The 22490-nt window shown below is 38.5% G+C and overlaps 1 protein-coding gene across 2 annotated transcripts in view; it reads right to left on the bottom strand.

The window, feature by feature from the left end:
- Ctnna1 (catenin (cadherin associated protein), alpha 1) overlaps positions 1–22490 on the bottom strand; it is a 135875-nt gene that overhangs the window by 73548 nt on the left and 39837 nt on the right. For both annotated transcript variants that reach the window (XM_030250299.1, NM_009818.1), the window contains 3 exons: positions 6810–6976; positions 6013–6132; positions 1275–1544 (listed from right to left, as the gene is read on the bottom strand). In XM_030250299.1, the coding sequence (XP_030106159.1) occupies positions 1275–1544; positions 6013–6132; positions 6810–6976 (557 nt within the window). The remainder of the gene's footprint in view (positions 1–1274; positions 1545–6012; positions 6133–6809; positions 6977–22490) is intronic.

Genomic DNA, 22490 nt, shown 5'->3' with positions numbered 1-22490 from the left:
CAATTCAAAAGTAGAACTCCTGGGAAAACACTAAATTTCAACACTAAGGTCTTTAAGCAAAACACTAGCTTCTTTTCCCTTGTTTTATGAAAAGCCTGAATCAGTGACTATCAGCAAGAACCACTACCCAAGCTCAAGATACAAGCATCAAAAACAAAAAACAAAAAAAAAAAAAAAACAAAAACAAAAACCCCTGCTGAAAACAAAATACATTCCAACACATTGATGCCATATTTCAAAAATTTCAACTATGAAAGACAATAACTTCCTATAAATTCTCTCTAACACACCTAAAACAAAGAATCATAGGGCTTGATGGCATATGCCTTTAATCCCAACACTGGAGAGGCCAACACAGATGGCCAGCCAAAGCTACACAAAGGAAATCTCAATCGACCTCCTCCAACTCTTTCCCCCCTCCCACCTCTCACACACACACACAAACACACTCACTCACACACACAACCAAAGACAGTCATGATGACACATGGAGAGATGAAGAGCCTAGGGCAAGATAATGGGCTGGAAGGTAGCCTAAGCTACATGATCAGACCCAATTTCAAATAAAAACCAACTTAAACTGCTGCCATCTACTGGTGGCCACAACTCACTTTGGGTTAAAATTTAGAACAAAGTCCATCCAACACATTAATTAATGTGAGGACAGAGGATAATAGATACGCATCATATACACCGGAGAGATCTAGGTACCATCTATAAAAGCATTATGATAAAAAAATTCAAATTAATTTCAAATCTGTTTCAATGTGTTTAAACTCCTATGTTCATGGCTCAAAGGAAATCACAAAAAGCAGAAATCTGTCTAGGCAGTCAGGTAAGGTTAAGATGACAGCAGCATGATTTATCTCCACCACTCACTAGACCATGAGCTCCCCAGAGACAAAGCCTACAATGCACTTTGCTTCTGTACCTATCACAGGTCCACATTTGCCAGATGGTCAAATTCCTAGTTGGAATGAACCAGACTCATAGTCTCAATAAGAACCATATTAAAAAAGAAAAAGAACCACGCAAGGAAACACAAATTGCATAAAAGAATCCTGAAGTTTAACCACACAAGAAGAGGGAAAAAACGCTTTAAGCCAAGTTACAATAAAGTAAACTTATGAGTCATAACAATTTCTTTCCACTTGGATAACAGATTTAATTGGAAAATGGGCTTTCATCACAAGCCTTGATCCTATTTCCCCAAGAACCAGTTATCTTTTGGCAGTTGGTGAAGAGCCCAAACTTTCCTCCCAAATATAACTTACATCAAAGTTGTTGAGAGCGTATGCCAGCTCTCCGCCACTGCCACCCTGGTGCTGGGCAGCATCATCTGATGCAGTAGCCTGGGCTGCATTAGAAATTCCTGTGACGGCCTGCTGCAGCTGCTTGTATATCAAGTCCCGGTTGGCCTTATAGGCTGCAACATCAGGGTGTTGTAGACATGCCTGGGATGCAGTATAGAGGATTGGAACATTTTTCTGCAGGATTCCTCTAGCTGCAGCCATCTGATCACGATTGCCCACATCTTTTAGTTCCTAAAAATGAAATAAAATAAAATATTGAAGGGTTCTATTCATATCAAGACACAACTGCATTAACGTAGCCTAAAAAGTGATCACAAAGGAGGTTACATGGCAAAGTAAGCAAGGACGGAGCTATGCAGTCACAGCCTTGACTTGAATCTCCTAGCCTACTTTTTCCTGGCCATTTGTTGTATCCTAACTGTAAACTTAATGTCCAGTTTCTCCTTTTGCAAAACAGAAACAATACTATAAAACTTTTAACATTTTGAGGAATAAAATGGGATAATACATACATAGTACCTAGCACTAAATAAGGCATAAAATAAATGTTACTATATAAAACTGCTTAACACCTTCATCAGATCCATAGAAATAGAATACACACACACACACACATATATATCCACATATATATATATATGTATGTATATATATATATATATATATATATATCAAATAGAAAGTCCATATAGACATATTTAAATGGAAAAACATGAGAATTTAAGTTGTCGTAGTTTATTACAAGAATTTTATGAAATTGGGAACACAATTCCACGTGTATATGAACTTTGCAAACCAACTAGGTAAGTATACGATCAGCTATACACCACTTCCTCCCCATTTTCGGACCCCAAAGACCATTCCAGATTATAAAACTACACTCTTCTCACAAAGTAAGATTACTCATTTTACTGGTCATTAAGTCACAAAATGAAGGAACACGTGCTACTTGACTGCAATTCATGATTATAAAATTCTGAAATGTGGTCTCAAGCAAAAATATCTTTTATCATTTCTTCTACCCCACAATTACAAGAATATGAGGCTGCTGACGTCATTTTAACTAGTGACATAGAGAACACAAAGAAGGATGGATGTGGTAAGTATTAAGTACACAAAAGACAAAAGGAAACACTGCTGGCATCTGGTCATCACTGAAACTTAAAGACACAGGAGTCTTTGATATATGTGGATCACTACTGGAGAGGAAGAATTACCCTAAACTCAAAGTCTGCTCCAGCAGTACTTACATGTGAACATAAAATTCCAGTATTAATATCACTAACTTAATGTTAGAATACAGATTTAAATAAGATTAGTATTGCAATATAAACTATAAGAAAATTTAAATAATGTAGAAAAGCCAATTATTCAAAAAGTCTGAGTTAGCTATTTAATGACTCATTTTTATAGCTGACATATATACATACATATGTATGCACACACATACATATATAATTTAATTTTTATCTTACGTACATTAGTGTGAGGGTGTCAGATCTCCTGGAACTAGAGTTAACAGACAATTTTCAGTTGCCATGTGAATGCAGGGAATTGAACCCAGGTCATGTGGAAGAGCAGCCAGTGTTCTTAACCATTGAGTCATTTCTCTAGCCCCCAGATTAATTTTTTATTTTAGGATTTATTTATTTTTTTGTATGTGAGTACACTGTTGCTGTCTTCAGACACACCAGAAGAGGGCACCAGATCCTATTACAGATGGTCATGAGCCATCATGTGGTTGCTGGGAATTGAACTCAAGACCACTGGAAGAGCAGTCAGTGCTCTCCAGGCCCCCAAAATGACTTCTTAATAAAACATTAGAGACACCAACCCATTTCTTTCTTCTGAAACTTCATCTCAGTACACTACTGGGGATGTTCACATCTTTATTCAAATCTTGTACAGTGACAGCTACTTTCCCACCAAGAATTTTTTTCTCATTTAGAACCTGAATTTTTGAGTAATAGCTTACAACACTCCAAATGCCCTGTAGCATACTATATTAGGCTAAATATTCAGAAACAGGACCCTGTAGATTTAGAGTGTGAGCCATTTCAGTACTCAAGTTATGATAAGGGGCTGTGGCTAACATTAAGCTTAAACGTGTGGCACACATACTCTGCGGGCATTTTCTAATTATTTTGCCCTTGCCGCAATGTCAAGGCCCCTTAAGTCTCCTAAGGCCATATCTGCCTTTAGTATAAATACTACGCTTAGTTTTATAAAATGCTCTACAATAAGCCTTAGTGTTGCTAAGCACTTAAAAGACACATCAGCACAGTCTCCATCAAAGGCTGTTGCAGGTATTTATGATCACCTAAAGTTAACAGGTACCCAATGAGTAGCCAAACTTCAGATTTTCCTCAGCCACTGGGTAGTCCATAGTCTAGTACAATAAGCTTATTTAAAGACTGCACTAGGCTAAATATTCATAACTATCTACCCTGTGGCTTTAGAGAGTTGGTGATCATTTCAAGAATGAAGTACAACAGGCAATGTGGCTAGTCAAGAGGTTTAAATAACTGGAAAATATTTTCTACATGAGCATTTTTGAATAAGCCCTCATCTGCTAAGCATCTATGATGAGGATAACAACTAAGTCTTGCTTATCCTAGGTGCTGAGGGTTCTGCCTTCCCTCTTTAAAGTCATGTTTGCATTGTACAAATAAGCAAGTGGACACTACTAAGAGTACTGGTAATGTAATATGAAGAAATCAATGAAAAAGTATTCCTTTCAAGCTATATAGTGCTGATTAATAATCTAAATTTTGGTGAAAAGTGGGCTATAAAGCAACTTAACAAATTACTTAAAAGATAATTCTGTGTTTTAGATTGACTTTACCAATCTGATTACAGTTCAAGCTGACTAAGGACATACAGAAAACATATACACATATAGAAGAAAAACTAATTTCCATAAATCTGATTTATTCATCCCATGCATTGTGACTTAGTTAACCTCTAAGTAATCCAACTCTAAAAGAAAACTGGAAATCCAAGTGAAAGTTTCTTCTCATTTCCCTCTTAACATTATGAAAAGTGTAAAAATCTAAAGATAAAAGAATTAAACAACTATGTAAATTATATTTAGGGATGTAGCCGAGTGCAGAACTCTTGCCAAGACCCTACATTCAATCTCAGCACAGGAAATGATAGGGAATATTAAGCATGACCTCTGACATGTGACAACCCAAGACAATGGAAGCATGTATCAAAATCTCAACATAAAAAAAAGGCAATATACTGAGTAATTAAAAGGATGAGTGTTACAAAGGCAGATAGATGGAAAGTGAAGGGTGAACAGAGGCACTGAACACATGTTCTGAGGAGAGAAGCAAGGTATACAGTGTGACTTCTCGCCACGTAAGATGAACAGCAGGAAAGAAGGCCTATAGACAGCACACAGCTTCATTCTCTTTTCAGATTTTCTGGTCATGTTTCCACTGGCCAAACCTCAACAGGAACCTAAGGGAAAGGAGCTCACGGGTACAATCCAAACAGGTTATGCCTCAGAGGCAGGAACAGGGCAAACAAGGGTAGAAAAAGGGCACAGAGAAAACAAGACTTTTTGGTACCTTATTTAAAAAACATTCAACATTTATTGATACTTCTCTTTAATACACTGAGGATCATGTCTAACAACCTTCCTAATGCAGTGACCCTTTAATACAGTTCCTCATATTGTGGTGACCCCCCCCAACTATAAAATTATTTCTGTTGCTACTTCATAACTCTAATTTTGCTACTACTAGGAATCCTAATATAAATATTTTGGGATCGCCATTCACAGGTTGAGGACTGCTGATATGTAAGGAATTCCTACTGGACTTAGGGACACAGAGAATGAAAATTCAGACAGAATTACTTTCTAGTAAGTTTCTCTAATTAGACATAAATTTTGAACTGCTGCTATGTTTTTAGCCACACATCCTGGGATATGCCTTTAACTTTAGCACTCAGATGCTGGAGAAAACAGAAGGGAGGAAGATCACAAGTTTAAGGCAAGCCTTGAACTACTTAGAAACACAATATGGAAAGATGAGTGAAACTTATTTATAATACTGAAAAGCGCTCTCTCTCTCTCTCTCTCTCTCTCCACCCCTCTCTTTTTTTGTGGGGGTGTATCAAGACAGGGTATCTCTGTGTAGTCCTGTCTGTCCTGGAACTTACTCTGTAAACCAGGTTAGCCTCAAACTCAGAGATCCACCTACCTCTGCCTCCTAAATGCCACCACCATCGGGTTGAAAGGATATTTCTTAACTTTTTTTAAATTATTTATTTATTTATTTATTTATTTATTTACTTATTTATTATATGTAAGTGCACTGTAGCTGTCTTCAGACACTCCAGAAGAGGGTATAAGATTTCATTACGGATGGTTGTGAGTCACCATGTGGTTGCTGAGATTAGAACTCAAGACCTGAGGAAGAGCAGTCAGTGCTCTTAACCGCTGAGCCATCTCACCAGGCCGGTATCTCTTAAGCACTTATTAGAACCACATGAACAGGGGTGAAAGTAATGGTAACATTAGAAAACTTAGGCAAATCAGGGTATCCCTACTGGATATTAAAATACACTCCATCCTGGTCCACATAGTGAGCTCCAAATCAGCTAGGGCTTCACAGTAAGATCCTGTCTCAACAACAAAGAAATAAGGAAGGAAGTAACATAAAATGTCTGCAAGTCATGTTTGTACCTGTTGTCTTTTTGCTGCCATGATGTTCAGCTTATCTACTTCTGGTTTCAGAGCTTTGTACTGTATCCCTAAGTCTTGTTCATTGCCAGCATTCCTCAGTTTCAATATACCATCTTCCACCTAAAAAAACAAACCACAAAAGCAACAACTCTAAAACAGACAAATCTATAGGTGAAAATTAATAAAGTCTAAGATGCTACCTTCTTTAACAGCTATTCCGAAAGCAACCCAAACAAGTATGCGTAGCTGATATGGCCTGGCATTGTCTGAGTGATTTGGAGGTATTGAGGAGCACCTAATTAGTTTATACTTTGGCTTTCTAATTCTGGAACACTATTAGTACAAAGAAACATAGAATGAGTACTATAAAAAAAATAAAATAAAAGGCAGTCAAAAATACCTTTGTTACAATTTCTTCAGCAAAACTGAGACAAAGGTGGCCTGTAGAAGAGCCTGTGTCATAAATACTTGAACTAGAGAAGAAATTGAACAAAGCAATCACTGAGTCAAAACCAAAAGCATTCTTAAAGAATTATTTATTTATTTTATGTATGTGAGTGCACTGCAGCTGTCTTCAGACATACCAGAAGAGGGCATCCGATTCCTTTACAGATGGTTGTGAGCCATCTTGTGGTTGCTGGGAATTGAACTCAGCACCTCTGGAAGAGCAGTAAGTGCTCTTCACCTCTGAGCCATCTCTCCAGCCCCAAAATAATTCTTAATACTAAACAAAATATGGCCAACACCAGCTTCACTAGGACACAAAGAACAAATTATAAATATAGATACAAACTCACAACTTTCAGCTGAACAAGTAATTTGTAGACATCTGCCATGTCAGCCAGAATCAGCAGCCGGGTGACGGCAGAGAGCAAAGCTCGAGCTGCCCGGACCATGTTGCCTCGCTTCACAGAAGAGCATGGATCATCTGCAAACTCCCCAGCAGCGCTCTTCATCAAATCTCCTATTTTACAGAATGAAAACACAAAACCAGCAGAAATTAATTCAAATAATTTATTCATTAAAAACTAACATTTTATTTAAAGGGTAAGATAGCCCACACTCCATTATTTCATATATACGTGTATTTTAAAGAGTCTTTGTTTCTGTTTTTCTCTCTTCGGTTTGTACTATTACTTAAGTATCTTCATATAACAGAGATCTGGGTACTATATAACAAAAGGGCTTAAAATACCTCTTCCCTTAACTCAGTGACTATAAGGAATCAGATAAACATTTACATCAATTATAATGCAGTCTAGCTAGATTTCAACCATAACAACTTCTTCATCTCCTATTTAACAGGTGCTTATTAGTAATAAAATAAAATAAAAATATACGCAAATCACACTGAACATGTAAGTGTAGAAGCCTGTGGCCTCTACTGTAGAAGAAAGAAGACTTTCTGGTTCAAGGCTGGCAGACAACAAAGTCAGATCCAGTGTCCTATCACTCACCTACAAAAATCCAATAAACAAAATGAACAATGAAAACAATTTCTGAATTCACACACACAGAAAGAAAAGATAGAGAAGCAGGTTCTAAAAGACCTAAGTTCAAGAGCCTGCTTAAAGGCCCTCCCTGTGACCGTAAAGTAAGCAAGACTGGGCATCTTCCTCAACCACCTCCAGCCTTCCTCACTGAGGCATGGCCTCCACTGAGTCCACTCTGGACATCTTTCTTCTATCCTTGCCTTCCCAATGCTGGAATTACATGGGTACACTACACCCATCCAACATTTATGCAGGTTGAGAAGATACAAATTCCAAGACCCACACTTACAATACAAGCACTTTAACCTTCTCCCCAGCCCAGTAAAATTGCAATAAGCTTTTTATCTGCAAAAATAAAAGGAAATCATCATGATCATCAGCAGCAATCAGCAAAACTTGAACAAGATCAGCAAGATGACTCAGCCGATCAACGTACTTGTCACCATCCCTGGCCAGCTGAATTTGATTCCTGAAAACTACATAATGGAAGGAGAGAACCAGCACTCACAAGTTGAACTATGAACTCCACGTGTATGCATACATGCTTCCCCCATAACATATAAAATAAGTACAAATAATTAAAAAAAATGAGAGAGAGAGAACGAACACGTGAGCATTCCAGGCTATCCCGGGCTATCCAGTGAAACCCTATCAAAGGAAGGAAGGAAGGAAGGAAGGAAGGAAGGAAGGAAGGAAGGAAGGAAGGAAGGAAGGAAGGAAGGAAGGAAGGAAGGGAGGGAGAAAGGGTTGATTAACTGATTGATTCTTAAGTGAGAAAAAATGGCTCATGCCTACCGTCCCACAGTTTGGGAAGGCAACAAAATTAAAAAGTCAGATTTGAATACATAAAAATGTTCCAACCCATCCCGGCTACATGAAACCTGTGTCTAAAAAGAAAATTAGCAAGCCAGTAAGTGATGGTGCATCTATGTTCTCAACACTAGAAAAACACACAAGGGGGCTGGAGAGATGGCTCAGTGGTTAAGAGCACCAACTGCTCTTCCAGAGGTCCTGAGTTCAATTCCCAGCAACCACATGGTGGCTCACAACCATCCATAAAGGGATCTGATGCGCTCTTCTGATGTGTCTGAAGACAGGGATGGAGCACACATATCTGTATGTATGCATATACATTAAATAAATCTTTAAAAAAAAAAAAGAAAAAAGAAAAACACACAAGCAGATTTCTGTAAGTTCAAGGCCAGACTCATCTACTTAATGAGTTCTAAGGTATCAAGGGTTATATAGTGAGACCCTGTCTCAAAAAAATAAATAAAAACTGTAATTGTCAGTAAGTCTTTAAAGTACATTCCTAAGAGATCAAAGCATTCTTCCTATATAAAGAGGTGCAAGGGAACTGAAGCAAACAAAAATGGTACCCCAGATCATATAGTCACCACTAAGAACTCAGACTCTAACCCTGTTTCCCAGTACCTCCTAGACAATTCTACCACATGTGTAGTACTAAGATACAAAGGAGACTAAACTCAAGAGAACCTTGTACCTGGGGACATAGCTCAGGAAGTTAAAGTGCTTGTAAGATAAGGACTACTTACTTCCTGCATCATAACCCTTAGGGCTGGAGAGTTGGCTCAGCTTACAACCCTCTGTAACTCTAGTTCCAGGGGATCTGACACCCTCTTCTGGCCTTTGAGGGCACCAGGCATTGGCACACATATACACATGCAGTCAAAACACCCATACACATAAAATTAAAGGGGGGAGGGGTTGCCAGGAGTGGTGGCACATGCATTTAATCCCAGAACTCAGTTGAGGTAGGTAGAGCTTTAAGTTCGAGGCCAGGCTGGTCTACAGAGCAAGAACCAGGACAGCCAAGAATACACAGAGAAACCCTGTCTTTAAAAAACAAAAAAATAGGGCTGGTGAGATGGCTAAGTGGGTAAGAGCACCCGACTGCTCTTCCAAAGGTCAGGAGTTCAAATCCCAGCAACCACATGGTGGCTCACAACCATCCCTAACGAGATCTGACTCCCTCTTCTGGAGTGTCTGAGGACAGCTACAGTGTACTTACATATAATAAATAAATAAATTAAAAAAAAAATAAGTAAGTTTAAAAACAAGAAAGAAGCCAGGTGTAGTGGTGCACACATTTAATCCCAGCACTCAGGAGGCAGAGGCAGGCGGATTTCTGAGTTTGAGGCCAGCCTGGTCTACAAAGTGAGTTCTAGGACAACCTGGGCTATACAGAGAAACCCTGTCTCAAAAAAACAAAACAAAGAAAAAAACAAGAAAGAGAACCTTCTACTATTACATCATCTGTCATGAATCCAGATCTGTCAACCCCAAAGTTTTCTTCTCCTTCAGAGACAGTAGCAGTTAAGAACTTCTATTCATTCAAAACAAAGACAAAAAGGGGAAATAAACCCCTAGTTCTTTATTAGAATAAGATTAAGACCAAGACCTTTCTTAAGAATCAATTACCTTAAGTATATTCCCTCAAAGCAATCAAACTTTATAAAGTTATAGGAAAAGAAATATGGGCAAAAAAATAGGGGGGGGATGACTATAAAGGAGAGTAAGTTTTTCTTTTCTTTTCTTTTTTGAGCCAAAAAAAAAAAAATTGTAGGTTTTTCTTTTTTAATCTGAGCCCTGAACTTAAATTCCCAGACCCATATGTCAGATCACAACTATCTGTAACTCCTTCAAGGAAATCAAGTGGTACACAGATATGCATGCACACAAAAACATTTACACATCTAAATTTTCAAAAACTAAAAGCATGTACTATAGATCCCAGAATGGCTCCATCTCTTATATACTTGCAAACGGTCCTGAACCTCCATCCCCCGTCTCTTCCACCTCCACAGAACTGGGATTACAGGCATGAGATGAGCTGCCACATGTTGCTCAAAGATTCTATTATGCTATGCTAAGTTTTTGTTTGTTTGCTTAGTTCCAAGGGGGGGGGTACTTTGTATGTTAGTTTCTTTGTTTTGAGACAAAATGTTCTGTAGCCCAGGCTGGCTAAATAGTTGAGGATGATCTTGAGTTTATGACAGAGCTGCCTGCTCCCCAACAAGTCTGTAATCCCAAGTCAGGACCAAGGCAAGAAAACTAGTTCAACGCCATTCTAGGATAGATAGTAAGTGCCAGGGCAGCCCAGGATAAATGACATCCTGTTTTAAATGGCAAACAAAAAGAAAACGCAATAGTTATGCTAGCAAGTTTCTTAAGGATAAAGTAGATGTTGGCTCCTAGCAGGAAATGCTGCACCAGTCACCTCCTCTAGTCAACCTATACACCACAGAAAGTCACTTTTAGAAAAGAAGCTGGTCCTTCTGTGAACCATCACTGACTGAAGAAACTCGCCTTGCTGACCCTTGGTTTTCCCACATTTTATTCTCCATACATATACTTACTCATTCACGCATTTACATATTATTTGGAGAATGAAGATGCCACAGTATACATGAGATCAAAAAATAGCCTGCCAATGTCAGTTCTCCCCTCTACCCATGGGCTCTAGAACTAAGCTATCTCAACAGTCCCAACTTTTTTATATTTTAAAAAACTGTTCCAAGCTAAGACTTTTGTAGTTCTCAAGGGAGTTCTCATCTCCCTCAGTTACCCCATTAACCACTTCACACTCCCTGTACTCTATACAAAGAAACGCCAATGAATACAAGAGTTTATGTTTTTGTCTACAACAATATTAATGATACTTAATTTTAATTTTTGTGTATTTGAGTATGTGTGCACAAGGAAGCAAGAAGAGGAGTCTGATGCCCTGGAGTCACAGGGAACAGTGAGCTACTGTGCTCACTATTACACAGGTGCTTCCTTAGGATCCAAACTCAGGTCACAAAGCAGGAAGCACTCTTGAATGGCTCAACAACCCTTCCAGCCCCTTAAAAATACTTGTACCTTGCTTCTTGACCAGAATTTTCCTATATTCTATGTCCAAGAAAGAAGGGAGTGGGGCACACAAAAAGGCAGGAGCAAGGTAGGAGGGGGAAGGAAAAAAACACTCATTTTGTAGAGGTACACAGCTGCAAATTACAGTTCTCCTGCCCCAAGTCTTTACTAATGAGTCCTAATAACAGGTATATAATAATCAGTGTTGGACAGTGAACAGGGTACTGGTGTGTATGTGCACTACATCGAGTGCAATAGACTATGGTGTACCAAAGGTGGTGTGCTATGAGTTACTTATTTTCCTAATAGTTCTCTGCATGTTTATAAGCAATATCATCATCATCATTATTTTATGTGTATGAGTGCTTTGTCTGTGTTTATGTCTATGCAACAAATGTTTGCTCTGTGCCTCAGAGGCCAGCAAAAGGTACAGATTCCTTGGAACTGGACTTACAGATGGTCGTGAGACACATGTGGGTACTAGAAATCGACCCCTAGAAGAACAGCCATCACTTCAGCCTCACGAATATAATTTTTTAAAGAAAAGGTTTATAAATGATGAAAACCATTAAAATATCTGTTATTTATACAAGTAATATATAAAATTTGATGGGCATTAGTGACAAGAACCTTTAATCCCAGCACTTGGGAGACAGAGGGAGGCCAGCCTGGTCTACAGAACAAATTCTAAGATAGCCAGGAATACAGAGAGAAAACCTGTCTCAAAATTCTCGTGTGTGTCTGTGTGTGTCTGTGTTGTGTGTGTGCGTGTGTTTGTGTGTGTGTGTACACATTGTGTCATGTTTCAAATTTTTTGTTTTTAAGGCATAAAAATCTTATGTTTGCTAGTTTATTACAAAACTGAAAAGGCAAAATTAATACATTGCTAAGTCTTTTCTTCTTTCAGACGAGGTTTCAGACGAGGCGAGTCTCACACTTCTGTTCCTCCTGACTGAGCCTCCTCAATACTGAGCTTACAAGGGTATACCACTACTTCTAGTCTCTAAAATCCTTTTTAAAAGCTTTATAAAATCAGGTGTTTAAATATGGTTAAACAGATAAAGTGGTTATTTACAAAGCCCAATCACATTTTTATTTTATGTTTACAGCTAACACAAAGAAAAAAATTCCAATTATTAGATGACCTTAGATAGTCATTTCTGAAACATTTTACTGTTTCTTATTAACTGCCAAATTCAAATGACCTTTTGAGATATCTACCTAGATGTGCATTCTGCGAACCAGGGGAAGGGGGGGGGGCTGTGTTAAAATGACAGAAGCTTTAGGTAAACAACTGAGTGCTACTAACCACCTTTCAAAATGTAGAAATTATTTCAGAATCTTTTTGTTTGTTTGTTTGTTTTGTTTTTGTTTTTTCAAGACAGGGTTTCTCTGTGTAGCCCTGGCTGTCCTGGAACTCACTTTGTAGACCAGGCTGGCCTCAGAAACTCAGAAATCCGCCCGCCTCTGCCTCCCAAGTGCTGGGATTAAAAAAGGCGTGCGCTACCACGCCCGGCCAGGATGAATTTTTTTGGACATTCAGGAAATTGTGGCACCTTGTCGTGTTTTCCAAGACTTTGTTCAATTGTTCTTTCTAACTCATTAGGATATTATATTAATGCTCTCAAACCTTTTTCCTTCTCCCTTATCTCATACCTGCCTTCAGTCTTTTATTTAAAATTTAAAAGTGCTTACAAGCATGAAAAGTGAGTAAAGTTAACAGTATTTTTTAAATCATTAGGGCCAGGGAGTCAGCTCAATGAATGAAAGCACTTGCCACCAGGCTTAGGTTCCATCTACAGAGCCCAGCAGGTGAAGGCAATAACGGCTCCTCCACAAACACACTATAGTGCACGTGCACACACACAAACAAATAAAACGGAAAAATTAAAATGTATGGTTTGCTGGTACAAAACAGTGTGGGGCTGGAGAGATGGCTCAGCGGGTAAGAGCACTGACTGCTCTTCCAGAGGTCCTGAGTTCAATTCCCAGCAACCACATGGTGGCTCACAACCACCTGTAATGAGATCTGACGCCCTCTTCTGGTGTGTCTGAAGACAGCTACAGTGTACTCATATAAATAAAATAAATCTTTTTAAAAAAAACAAACAAACAAAAAAACAAAACAGTGTGTCTAAATTTAATCACTCCATACAAAATGTTTTGCAAGGATAAAAATTATATTGTAGGAAAAAAAACTAGATCCTAAACATCTTTCAGTATCATAAAGTAAAAAATAAACAAAGGGGGTGAGCGCTGGTGAGATAGATGGCTCAGCGGGTAAGAGCACTGACTGCTCTTCTAGACGTCCTGAGTTCAATTCCCAGCAACCACATGGTGGCTCACAACCATCCATAACGAGATCTGACGCCCTCTTCTGGTGCGTCTGAAGACAGCTACAGTGTACTTATGTATAATAATAAATAAATTTAAAATAAATAAATAATAAACGAATGAAGCAACCAAGCACACTGTCCTACTCATGTTAGCACAGTCAGGGAAAACAGCCTGTAAAGTTATTTAGTTTACATGTCTGTGTACATGCCTGAATGTATGTGTATTATGAATATGAAGGAGCCCTAGGAAATCAGAAGATGGCATTGAGTCCTCTGAAACTCAAGTTACAGAAAGCTATGAGCGAATATTTGGGTACTAGGAATTGAATCAGGGTCCTTTGAAAGAGCAGTCAATGCTCTTAACTGCTAAACTATCTCCCCAATCACAAACATATGTTTTTAGTATCTCAGTTACAAAATTATAGGTAACTTTTACTTTTCTTTTTTTGACTAGAATCGAAATACATTCACTACAGATTATTATTATTATTATTTTTTTTTTTTTTTGGTTTTTCGAGACAGGGTTTCTCTGTATAGCCCTGGCTGTCCTGGAACTCACTCTGTAGACCAGGCTGGCCTCGAACTCAGAAATCCACCTGCCTCTGCCTCCCGAGTGCTGGGATCAAAGGCGTGCGCCACCACACCCGGCTCAGATTATTATTATTATTATTATTACTACTACTACTTCTCCTCCTCTCCTTTTTGTTAATGTTGCTTTGTTTTTGAAATGTAAGATTTCGATTAAAATTGTTTTGGCCAGGCTTGGTGCCACACATCTATAATCTTACCTTTCAAGAGTCAGCAAGTTCTAGGTCATCCATATATCAAGTTGGAGGCTAGCCTGGGCTACATAATACTCTTTATTCCTATCTACACACATACACAGGGGGGGGGGCGCAAAATGGTACAGGACTATAATGTCTATATTCAGAAAGCTGAGCAGAAAAATCACAAATTCAATACCACCTTGAGTTACATGGTAAGACTGTTGTTTCATCTCAACTCCCTAAGAAGATCCATGTTTGTTTGTTTTCCATTCTACCCAGAGTAGCAAGAAATGGGCATTACAGAAAGCTCTACTACCAAGTATCCTGTACCTAAGAGTTTAACATCTTCATACATATGTCTCAGATCTTAACCCCTAAAGATACAGAATTTCAGAAGAGAGAGAGAATAAAGAGGAAAGGAAGAGAGGGCATCACTTACTCCTCTAAACCAGAGGCAGCGTCCTCTCTCACCCTGTATTCACTGAAGGAGGTCTGGCAAAGCCCTGGGCCCCAGATACAGCACAGCTACAGAAACATAAGACAAGATCCCAGGAAATCTCTGACACGTGATTTTTACACTTTATCTTTTTAGAGTCAGCCCAACTGCATCAAGTTAATATCAAGTTATTTAAATCTGAACTCACAGAGCCTAGAAAACCTTTCAATTTACCCTCCTCCCTCCTACCCCCTGGTGGCACAGAAAGAAGCTTTGCATTTTCCACTTTTATAGTTGACAGAATATTTCTTTAAATTAAAATAGAGTACCACACATATTCATGTTCTCATTTTCCTTTCTAATTCAAGTGTGCCCTGCTGCTATTCAGAAACACTCCAAAGAGAGACACTTGCTTCCTGATTACACATTCAAATAAATGCATAACATGCATTTCAACCTGGAATCGCTTTCTTTAAGAAATTAACTAGCAGTAACCAAGTTACTGCAATATCACACATGAAGTCAACACCTAAATTAAGCTGGGTATGGTGGTGCAGACCCGTAATATCACCACTTAGTATGCTTAGGTAGGAGGATTGATGCAAGTTTGAGGCCAGCCTGGCCTCAGAATGAGATTCAGTCTCCAAAACACAAAACCAAGTCAGTGGAGTGCATTCCTATACTCTTAGCACTAGGGAGACAGAGGCAGGAGGTCCAAGAATCTGAGGTCATCCTCTGCTACATGGTCAGTTAGTGGCAGGAAACTCCATCTCAAAATTTTAAAAGGGGCCAACAAGCTGGCTCAGCAGGTAACAGCGGTACTTACCACCAAGCTGGATAGCCCAAGTTCTCTCCCAGACCCAACAGAGTAAGGTGAGAAAACTGATTTTCTCTAATTTCCAATGGCATAGCACACAGATGTACATATATGCATACATAAACATTAAAAGAGAAAAGAATTTTTAAAAAACAAAAACAGAACAATACTGAGATAACCTCTGCTACACTGTACAAATATATTAAGGCAACAATATTACCTGCTGTAACTCAAGAGCATTATCTCAGTGGGTGTTATTTTTGTGAATTTAACAAGACAGATCTTTAAAAGAGGAACAATTTCAAAATGGTAAGAAACATTAGAATTTAATGATTTCACTCTTCTTTCCTCACTTACAAGTTGGCTGCATTAGCACTTGAATCTCTGCAGAGCAGCATATGCTCACACATGGGCACTGATCCAGAAGCAGACAGCATCCTTGACACATCCCAAGTCAAACCAAGTACAGCCTCAACCCTAGAGACTTACAATTTGAGACCGACAGACAACTTAAGACATAAAGCTCTCAGGTGACAACTTGCTAATGATTTTCCAAAATTTATATTTTGCTTACCCTGCTCAACTAAAATGAAAAGCAAGAGAAGAATTAAGTGATAAGATCAGGGGTCTGAGGGTAAATAATAAACAATGTTTTTATCTAATCATAGGCTTCAGAACATATGGAGGTTAGAAAATGGATGTACTTCTAACAGATCCAGATAGAAAAGATCAAATGAAGAGAGACATAAAAGGGGCAGGGGGTTGGAAAGATCAGACAATTTTATCCATGCAGCAAAGAGAAAAAAGTTGAAAAGCAAGCCAGGGCTCAAAGGAAGACTATGAGAAAAATCAGCTGAGTTATTGGACCTAATGAAGAAAGTTATTACAGCAATCTAAGAACCTAGTGACTTAGATGTTTTCACACTCCTCCATGAGCATCGTTATGTCTTGAAACTCATACTCGGCATTCCAAAGTAGAAACACTTGTTGATTGTTTCCTATGAAAGGGCCACTGTGTAATATCAAGCTCACAACCTCCACCTGACTAGAAAGACCCACACATCCACACAAATCTCCTCATAGCTGCTTGTCTCTACATCATAAATTCAGCAACCTCGGACTTCATTCTGCCTCTTGTTAACCTCTCAAACCCTGTTCAAAGTGGTCACTGACAGTTACTCTGTCCTATCTCTTTTAACATCTATTTTCCAGGCATTTTACACAGATTGAATAACAGCTGTCAACATCCACACTGGACACAGGTCCAATTTTCACTTCCTTCAATGTGACTTTCATCAGCTGGCAGGAAAATAAATAAATAAATAAATAATTTTTAAAAATTATACACGCACGCACACGCACACACACATACATCTTAAAACTCAAAATCCCTTTGGTCAGGAACTAAATACATCATTTAAAATTCCCTTGCCAAGATTAACAATTGAAGAAGAAAACAAAACAAACAAACAAACAAACAAAAAGAGAAGTATTCTTCACTGATAGCCAGAACCTACAAGTCTTGGCAGAGAGGGGGAATCCTCAGAGCAGACTGGCTTGTTGCACTAGCTGGAAAGCAATCAAGACATCCAATATCAATCTTGACAACCATTACACACACACACACACACACACACACACACACACTCCTAAAATAAAATAAAGCTCACACACACTCACTACAAATCATTTGAACTGTACTAAAAAAAATAACAAAAGCTTTCATTATTCATCCTCTGTGGAATGTTGTAAAAGACCACCAGTTTTACATGATTATAAAACTGTATGTCCCTGAGTTTATGTAAAAATAGCTGGAGATAACTAAGCCATTAGAGAAGTTTACAAAGCAACTGTGCTTACAAAGTCCTGAGCTTTTGCAGAAAAAGTTTCTTGCTCTGAAATGAATCAGTTATGTGTCACATAAAAGGGCTTAATAGTCTAGAACATGGTACATGCCTGCTATTTCACAATTCAGGAGATGGAAGATAATCAAGAATTCAGACTACATAGTATGTTCAAAGCCAGCCTGAGCTAGTAAGATCCTGTTCTCAGGAAGGGAGAGAGGTAGAAGGAGGGAGGGAGGAACTTATGTAAAGACTGATACTTAGAACAATTTTGGTTGCTTTCAATAACTTGAAATTTTATCTCTGCAATGCATCATTACCGAATTATCTACAATGGAATACTGACCCAAAGGCCAGAACTTAAGAAGTTTCCCCCCAAATCTTAAAACGCTTACTACTGAAGCGCAAACAGACATGAAAGGAGGGAAATGCAAGCCAAAATATTAAAGCATTCTCTTTCTATTTACTAAACGACCCCCTCTTCACCTTCTAGCCATTTGGAGCAGACGTTTAAGGTTCACACTACAGTTTCTTTGATACTGAAGAAAAGGCTGAATCAGGTTACCAAGCTCCTGAAGTTCACCAGGAGAACTACAGTACATATCGAGAAGTAATTTACTGTGGTTGATATAACAGTCACAGTTATTTCAGCTGAGCATGGTGGTGCACGAGTTTAAAGCCAAGGCTCAGGAGTGGGAAAATGATCAGGAACTCGAGATCAACTTTGTACACACAGTAGATTCCAGACCAGCCTAGTTCCTGACTCAAAACTAAGTGCTTGAGAACAGTCCTGGTCATTTTGATCAATCCTGCAAGTCTGCTAGGAAGACAGGACTGGCTCCTGAAAGTTCTCTGTCCTCTATTTTCTACAAGCACCTGCAAATGTTCTTGTGCTCTCGCACACTTGCGCGCTCTCTCTCTCTCTCACTCTCTCTCTCTCTCTCTCACACACACATACCACAAAAACTTTAAAAAAAAACTGGTAGTTTCAATTAATAAGAAAAACAAAGGCTTCAACAAATCAACAAAAGAAAACTAAGGCTTATAGATAACCAGTACTGCACTAGGACAATTCAAATATAGCAATAAAAAATTCAGTATCTACCACCAACAACAGTATAATTTTCCCCTTGCTGCAGGGGATCAAAGTCAGGATCCTATGCATGCTAAGAAAACATTTAACCACTAAGCTACAGCCCAGCTTCAAAAGACTCATTTTTTTAAAACTTATTTTTGTCATTTTATTTATGTGTATATATGTCACGTGTATACATTCCCAGCAGGAAAGAACAGGGTGCCGGATCGCTTGGAGCTGGAGTTCCACTCAAGTGCGAGCTGCTCAGTGCAAGTGCTATAAAACAAATGTTGGCTCTCGGGAAGTACAGCAAATGTTCTTGACCCCTAAGCCACCCCTCTGGCTCCAGAACAATTTTTTTTTAAGAAAACATTTTACGCTTACAAAACAAAACAAAAATCATATGGGACTATCCTAGTATCTGTCAAGACTACCATTTTTTTCCTGCACAACATCACTTTATGGAGTATACATGAGCCTATAGAGAGCTCTCCCCCCAATGTCTTGTGTGTGGGGTAAAGATGTATCCAGATTTGTTTTACTGTCCTCTGCCAACAGAAAACCTATTCCAGACTGAGCATGAGTCAAACTGGGCTAGTTATAGACACTGAGGAAGAAAAGATGTTCTGCTGACGACCTAACTGAGATGACTATCTTATGTTGGCATCTGTCTAGGACATGTACACAGAGTACATGAAAACAGAGACAAACCAAATTACCAAAACTGGGAGGTGAAAGGTTCTCGGGATCAAGTCCCTGCATCTTTGACCAATACCTATACTCAAGAGATACTTCTAGAAATCCCAATTGCAAAGGTTCAAGATCTCTCCCAGGTCAAACAGGTCTGAGCTGGATTTCTATGGCACATAGTAGCTGAGGTTATATGAACATCACCAAACTGAAGATAAAACTCTTCTAGAAAATGATTTACAAAAACTATCTTTTAAGTTCCTAGAAACTATACCCTTGGGAAATGTTCTAAATGTATTTCACCAAGCTGTATGCTGAGTATATGTATTTTGTTGTATGTATTTTATATTTTATTTTTTTAAAAAGATCTGTCCCAGGTTGAAGACAACTCAGTGGCTTAAAGCACTGGCTGCTCTTCCAGAGGACCTAGGTTCAATTTCCAGCACCTACCCAGCAAGTCACACATCTTTAACTTGCCCAGTGGATCGAATACCCTTCTCTAGCCTTCAGAGGCACTAGACATGTGTGGTATACAACAGACACATGCAGGCAAAAAAGACCCATACACATAAAACATTTTTAATAAGATAATAAAAAATAAATAAAAATAAAATACTAAGCCAGAGAAATGGCTGAGATACAGGAACTTTCCAGCAAGCCTAAGGATCTAAATTCAATCTCTAATGAAGTGAGACAACTCTACATGTACACCATTGCAGGGGTACCTCTCTTACACAGACACAGAATCAAGACATTTAAAAAAGTACATGTATTTCTCTTGCAGCTAGGAAAATGGCTCAGCAGTTAAAAACATTTGCAGTTCTTTCAGAAGACCCAAATTCGTAATCCAGTCCCTCATTAGGCAGTTCACAAAGCATACAACTGCAGCTCCAGGAGACCCAACAACTCTGACCTCTACAGACACCCACACACTTATGAGATACATACACATACATACAAGCTGCTCCTTGTTCTGCTATAGAAAGTTTAAAACAAACAAACAAACAAACAGTGTGTTATATAACCAAATCTTTGTAGAATTGGTAGAAAGAAAATGAAGACTCATAAATCAATGGAAGGAAATCTAACTTTACACATACAACCTATAGATTGTTAACAAATGTGCAAAATTAATTCAACTGAAAAAAGACAACATTTCCAAAAATGCTGAGGCAACTGAGTTCTCCATAGGCAAAAGAAGCCGAAGGAGAAGGTGACCTAAACACAATTGATAAGTAAATAAATAAATAAATAAATAAATAAATAAATAAAACGCAACCCAAAACAATTCAGATTTAAACACATAATTTAAAAATACAAAAGTAAGTGGGCATAGTGGCACATGCTTTTAACCCCAGCAGGGGCAATCTGAGTTGAAAGCTAGCCTTGTCTACATAGTGAGTTCTAGGAGAGCCAGTGCTACCTACACAAAGAGATAAATAAGATGATAAAGTTTTTACTGGGGTGGGAGTTGTTAAGAGGCTGAAGAAATGGTTCAATAGTTAAGACTGCAGATTGCTCTAGCAGATGACCCGGTTTTGGTTACCAACTCTCATACTGGGCAGCTCAAAACTGCAGTAATTCCAGTTCCAGATTATCCAACATCCTCTTCTGTCTTTGAAGTGCACCTAGACACCCCCACCCCCCCACACACACACCTCACACACACATTCCCATGCAGAAATACAGACAAACACATATATACACAGTTAAATATAAAACCTTTATAAACAACACACACACACACACAAAAATGTTGAGAATATTTACAAGAGGCATCTTTTTACTTTCCGGTGACTAAGTTACAACCATGCCATGGAGTAGCAATGAAAATTTAAACGATCACTTGAACATAACATCCTTAAAACAACAGAATTACAAAGTGATTCAGAGAAGAAGAGAAGAGGTAAATGAATGAGAACAAGGAAGTAAATTAGATCTTTAAGAAAATGAACTAATTCCTTGAATCTTGAAACAGTAGTTCTATAAAATCTACAGATATACTAAAAAGGACAAAGAGTTGTATGTACACATTGAACCAGTGCTAGTGTCCTGATTTAGAAATTGCACTATTATATATAGTTCTAAAAGATGTAAACAAGTGAGAAGCTGGCTGCAGGATACACTGCACTTCTCTATTTTTACAATTTCCAGTGATTTATAATTATTTTTTTTAAAAGTTAAAATAAAGCAACTCATTAACTGACTGTTGTTAATCAACTAAACTACTGGACTAAATATTGTCAAACAATGTTAACTTGACTAAGAAGTGGCCCAACTGAATTCAACTGGCTCTATCCTAAGATTCCCCACCCCCATCCCCACCCCCACCCCCACAACCCCAGTGTCTCATATAACCCAGGATGTATCTTAGGCTGGCTATGAATTCACTATGTATCTAAGGATGGCCTAGAACTTCCTGCATCTACCTACTGAGTAGTGAGACTACAGGAGGATGCCACTTCTGCCTGGTTGTATGCGATGCTGAGATCAAAACCTGGGTTTCAAGCACACTAAGCAAGTACTCTACCACCTTAGCTACATCCAAAGCACCTAGAACAAATACTTTTAACTTTCAATAATATGCCTAAGTTTTTAGCTCCCATGGCCTCAACATGTTCCTTAATTGATTCAGGTTACAAGAAAATAAATCACGCAGTATTTCATGTACCACATCCCTTAACTTTATCCATTAAAAGGAACAGTTATTTGAACAAGAGTTAGCCCACATGACAACTTATTCCTTTGCATTTTTCCCTGCATTCCCGTTACCATACAGCAGTGATAATGGTGTCTAGACTCAGAATCCTGCCTCTAGACTACCTCCTATCTGTCAACCTCTTGAACCTTCCTGTACCGAGTTCCAGAGACTTAATCTCCCATGAGCATCACCTGTCCCTATGTTTTATGTTGTCCAGATGGTAGAACTTCAACATAAGAAAATTAAAGAAACATTCTGGTTTAAATTAAGAAAAAGCTTTATAAATACACACAAACCAATACTGGAAAGAGCCCTGTATCACTTGATATACTAAGCTGTAAACTTGTCCTAACAACAGAATCCTGTGGTTCTACACCATTCCCTAGAAGTCCTTCATTCCACACCTGGCATTCCAAACCACTCTCAAGTGGCACCCTAAGCCA

Source organism: Mus musculus, chromosome 18 (assembly GCF_000001635.26).
Source record: "Mus musculus strain C57BL/6J chromosome 18, GRCm38.p6 C57BL/6J".
Lineage (NCBI taxonomy): Eukaryota > Metazoa > Chordata > Mammalia > Rodentia > Muridae > Mus > Mus musculus.
Note: the sequence above shows the minus strand (reverse complement) of the source record. Positions and strands in the feature narration are given on the sequence as shown.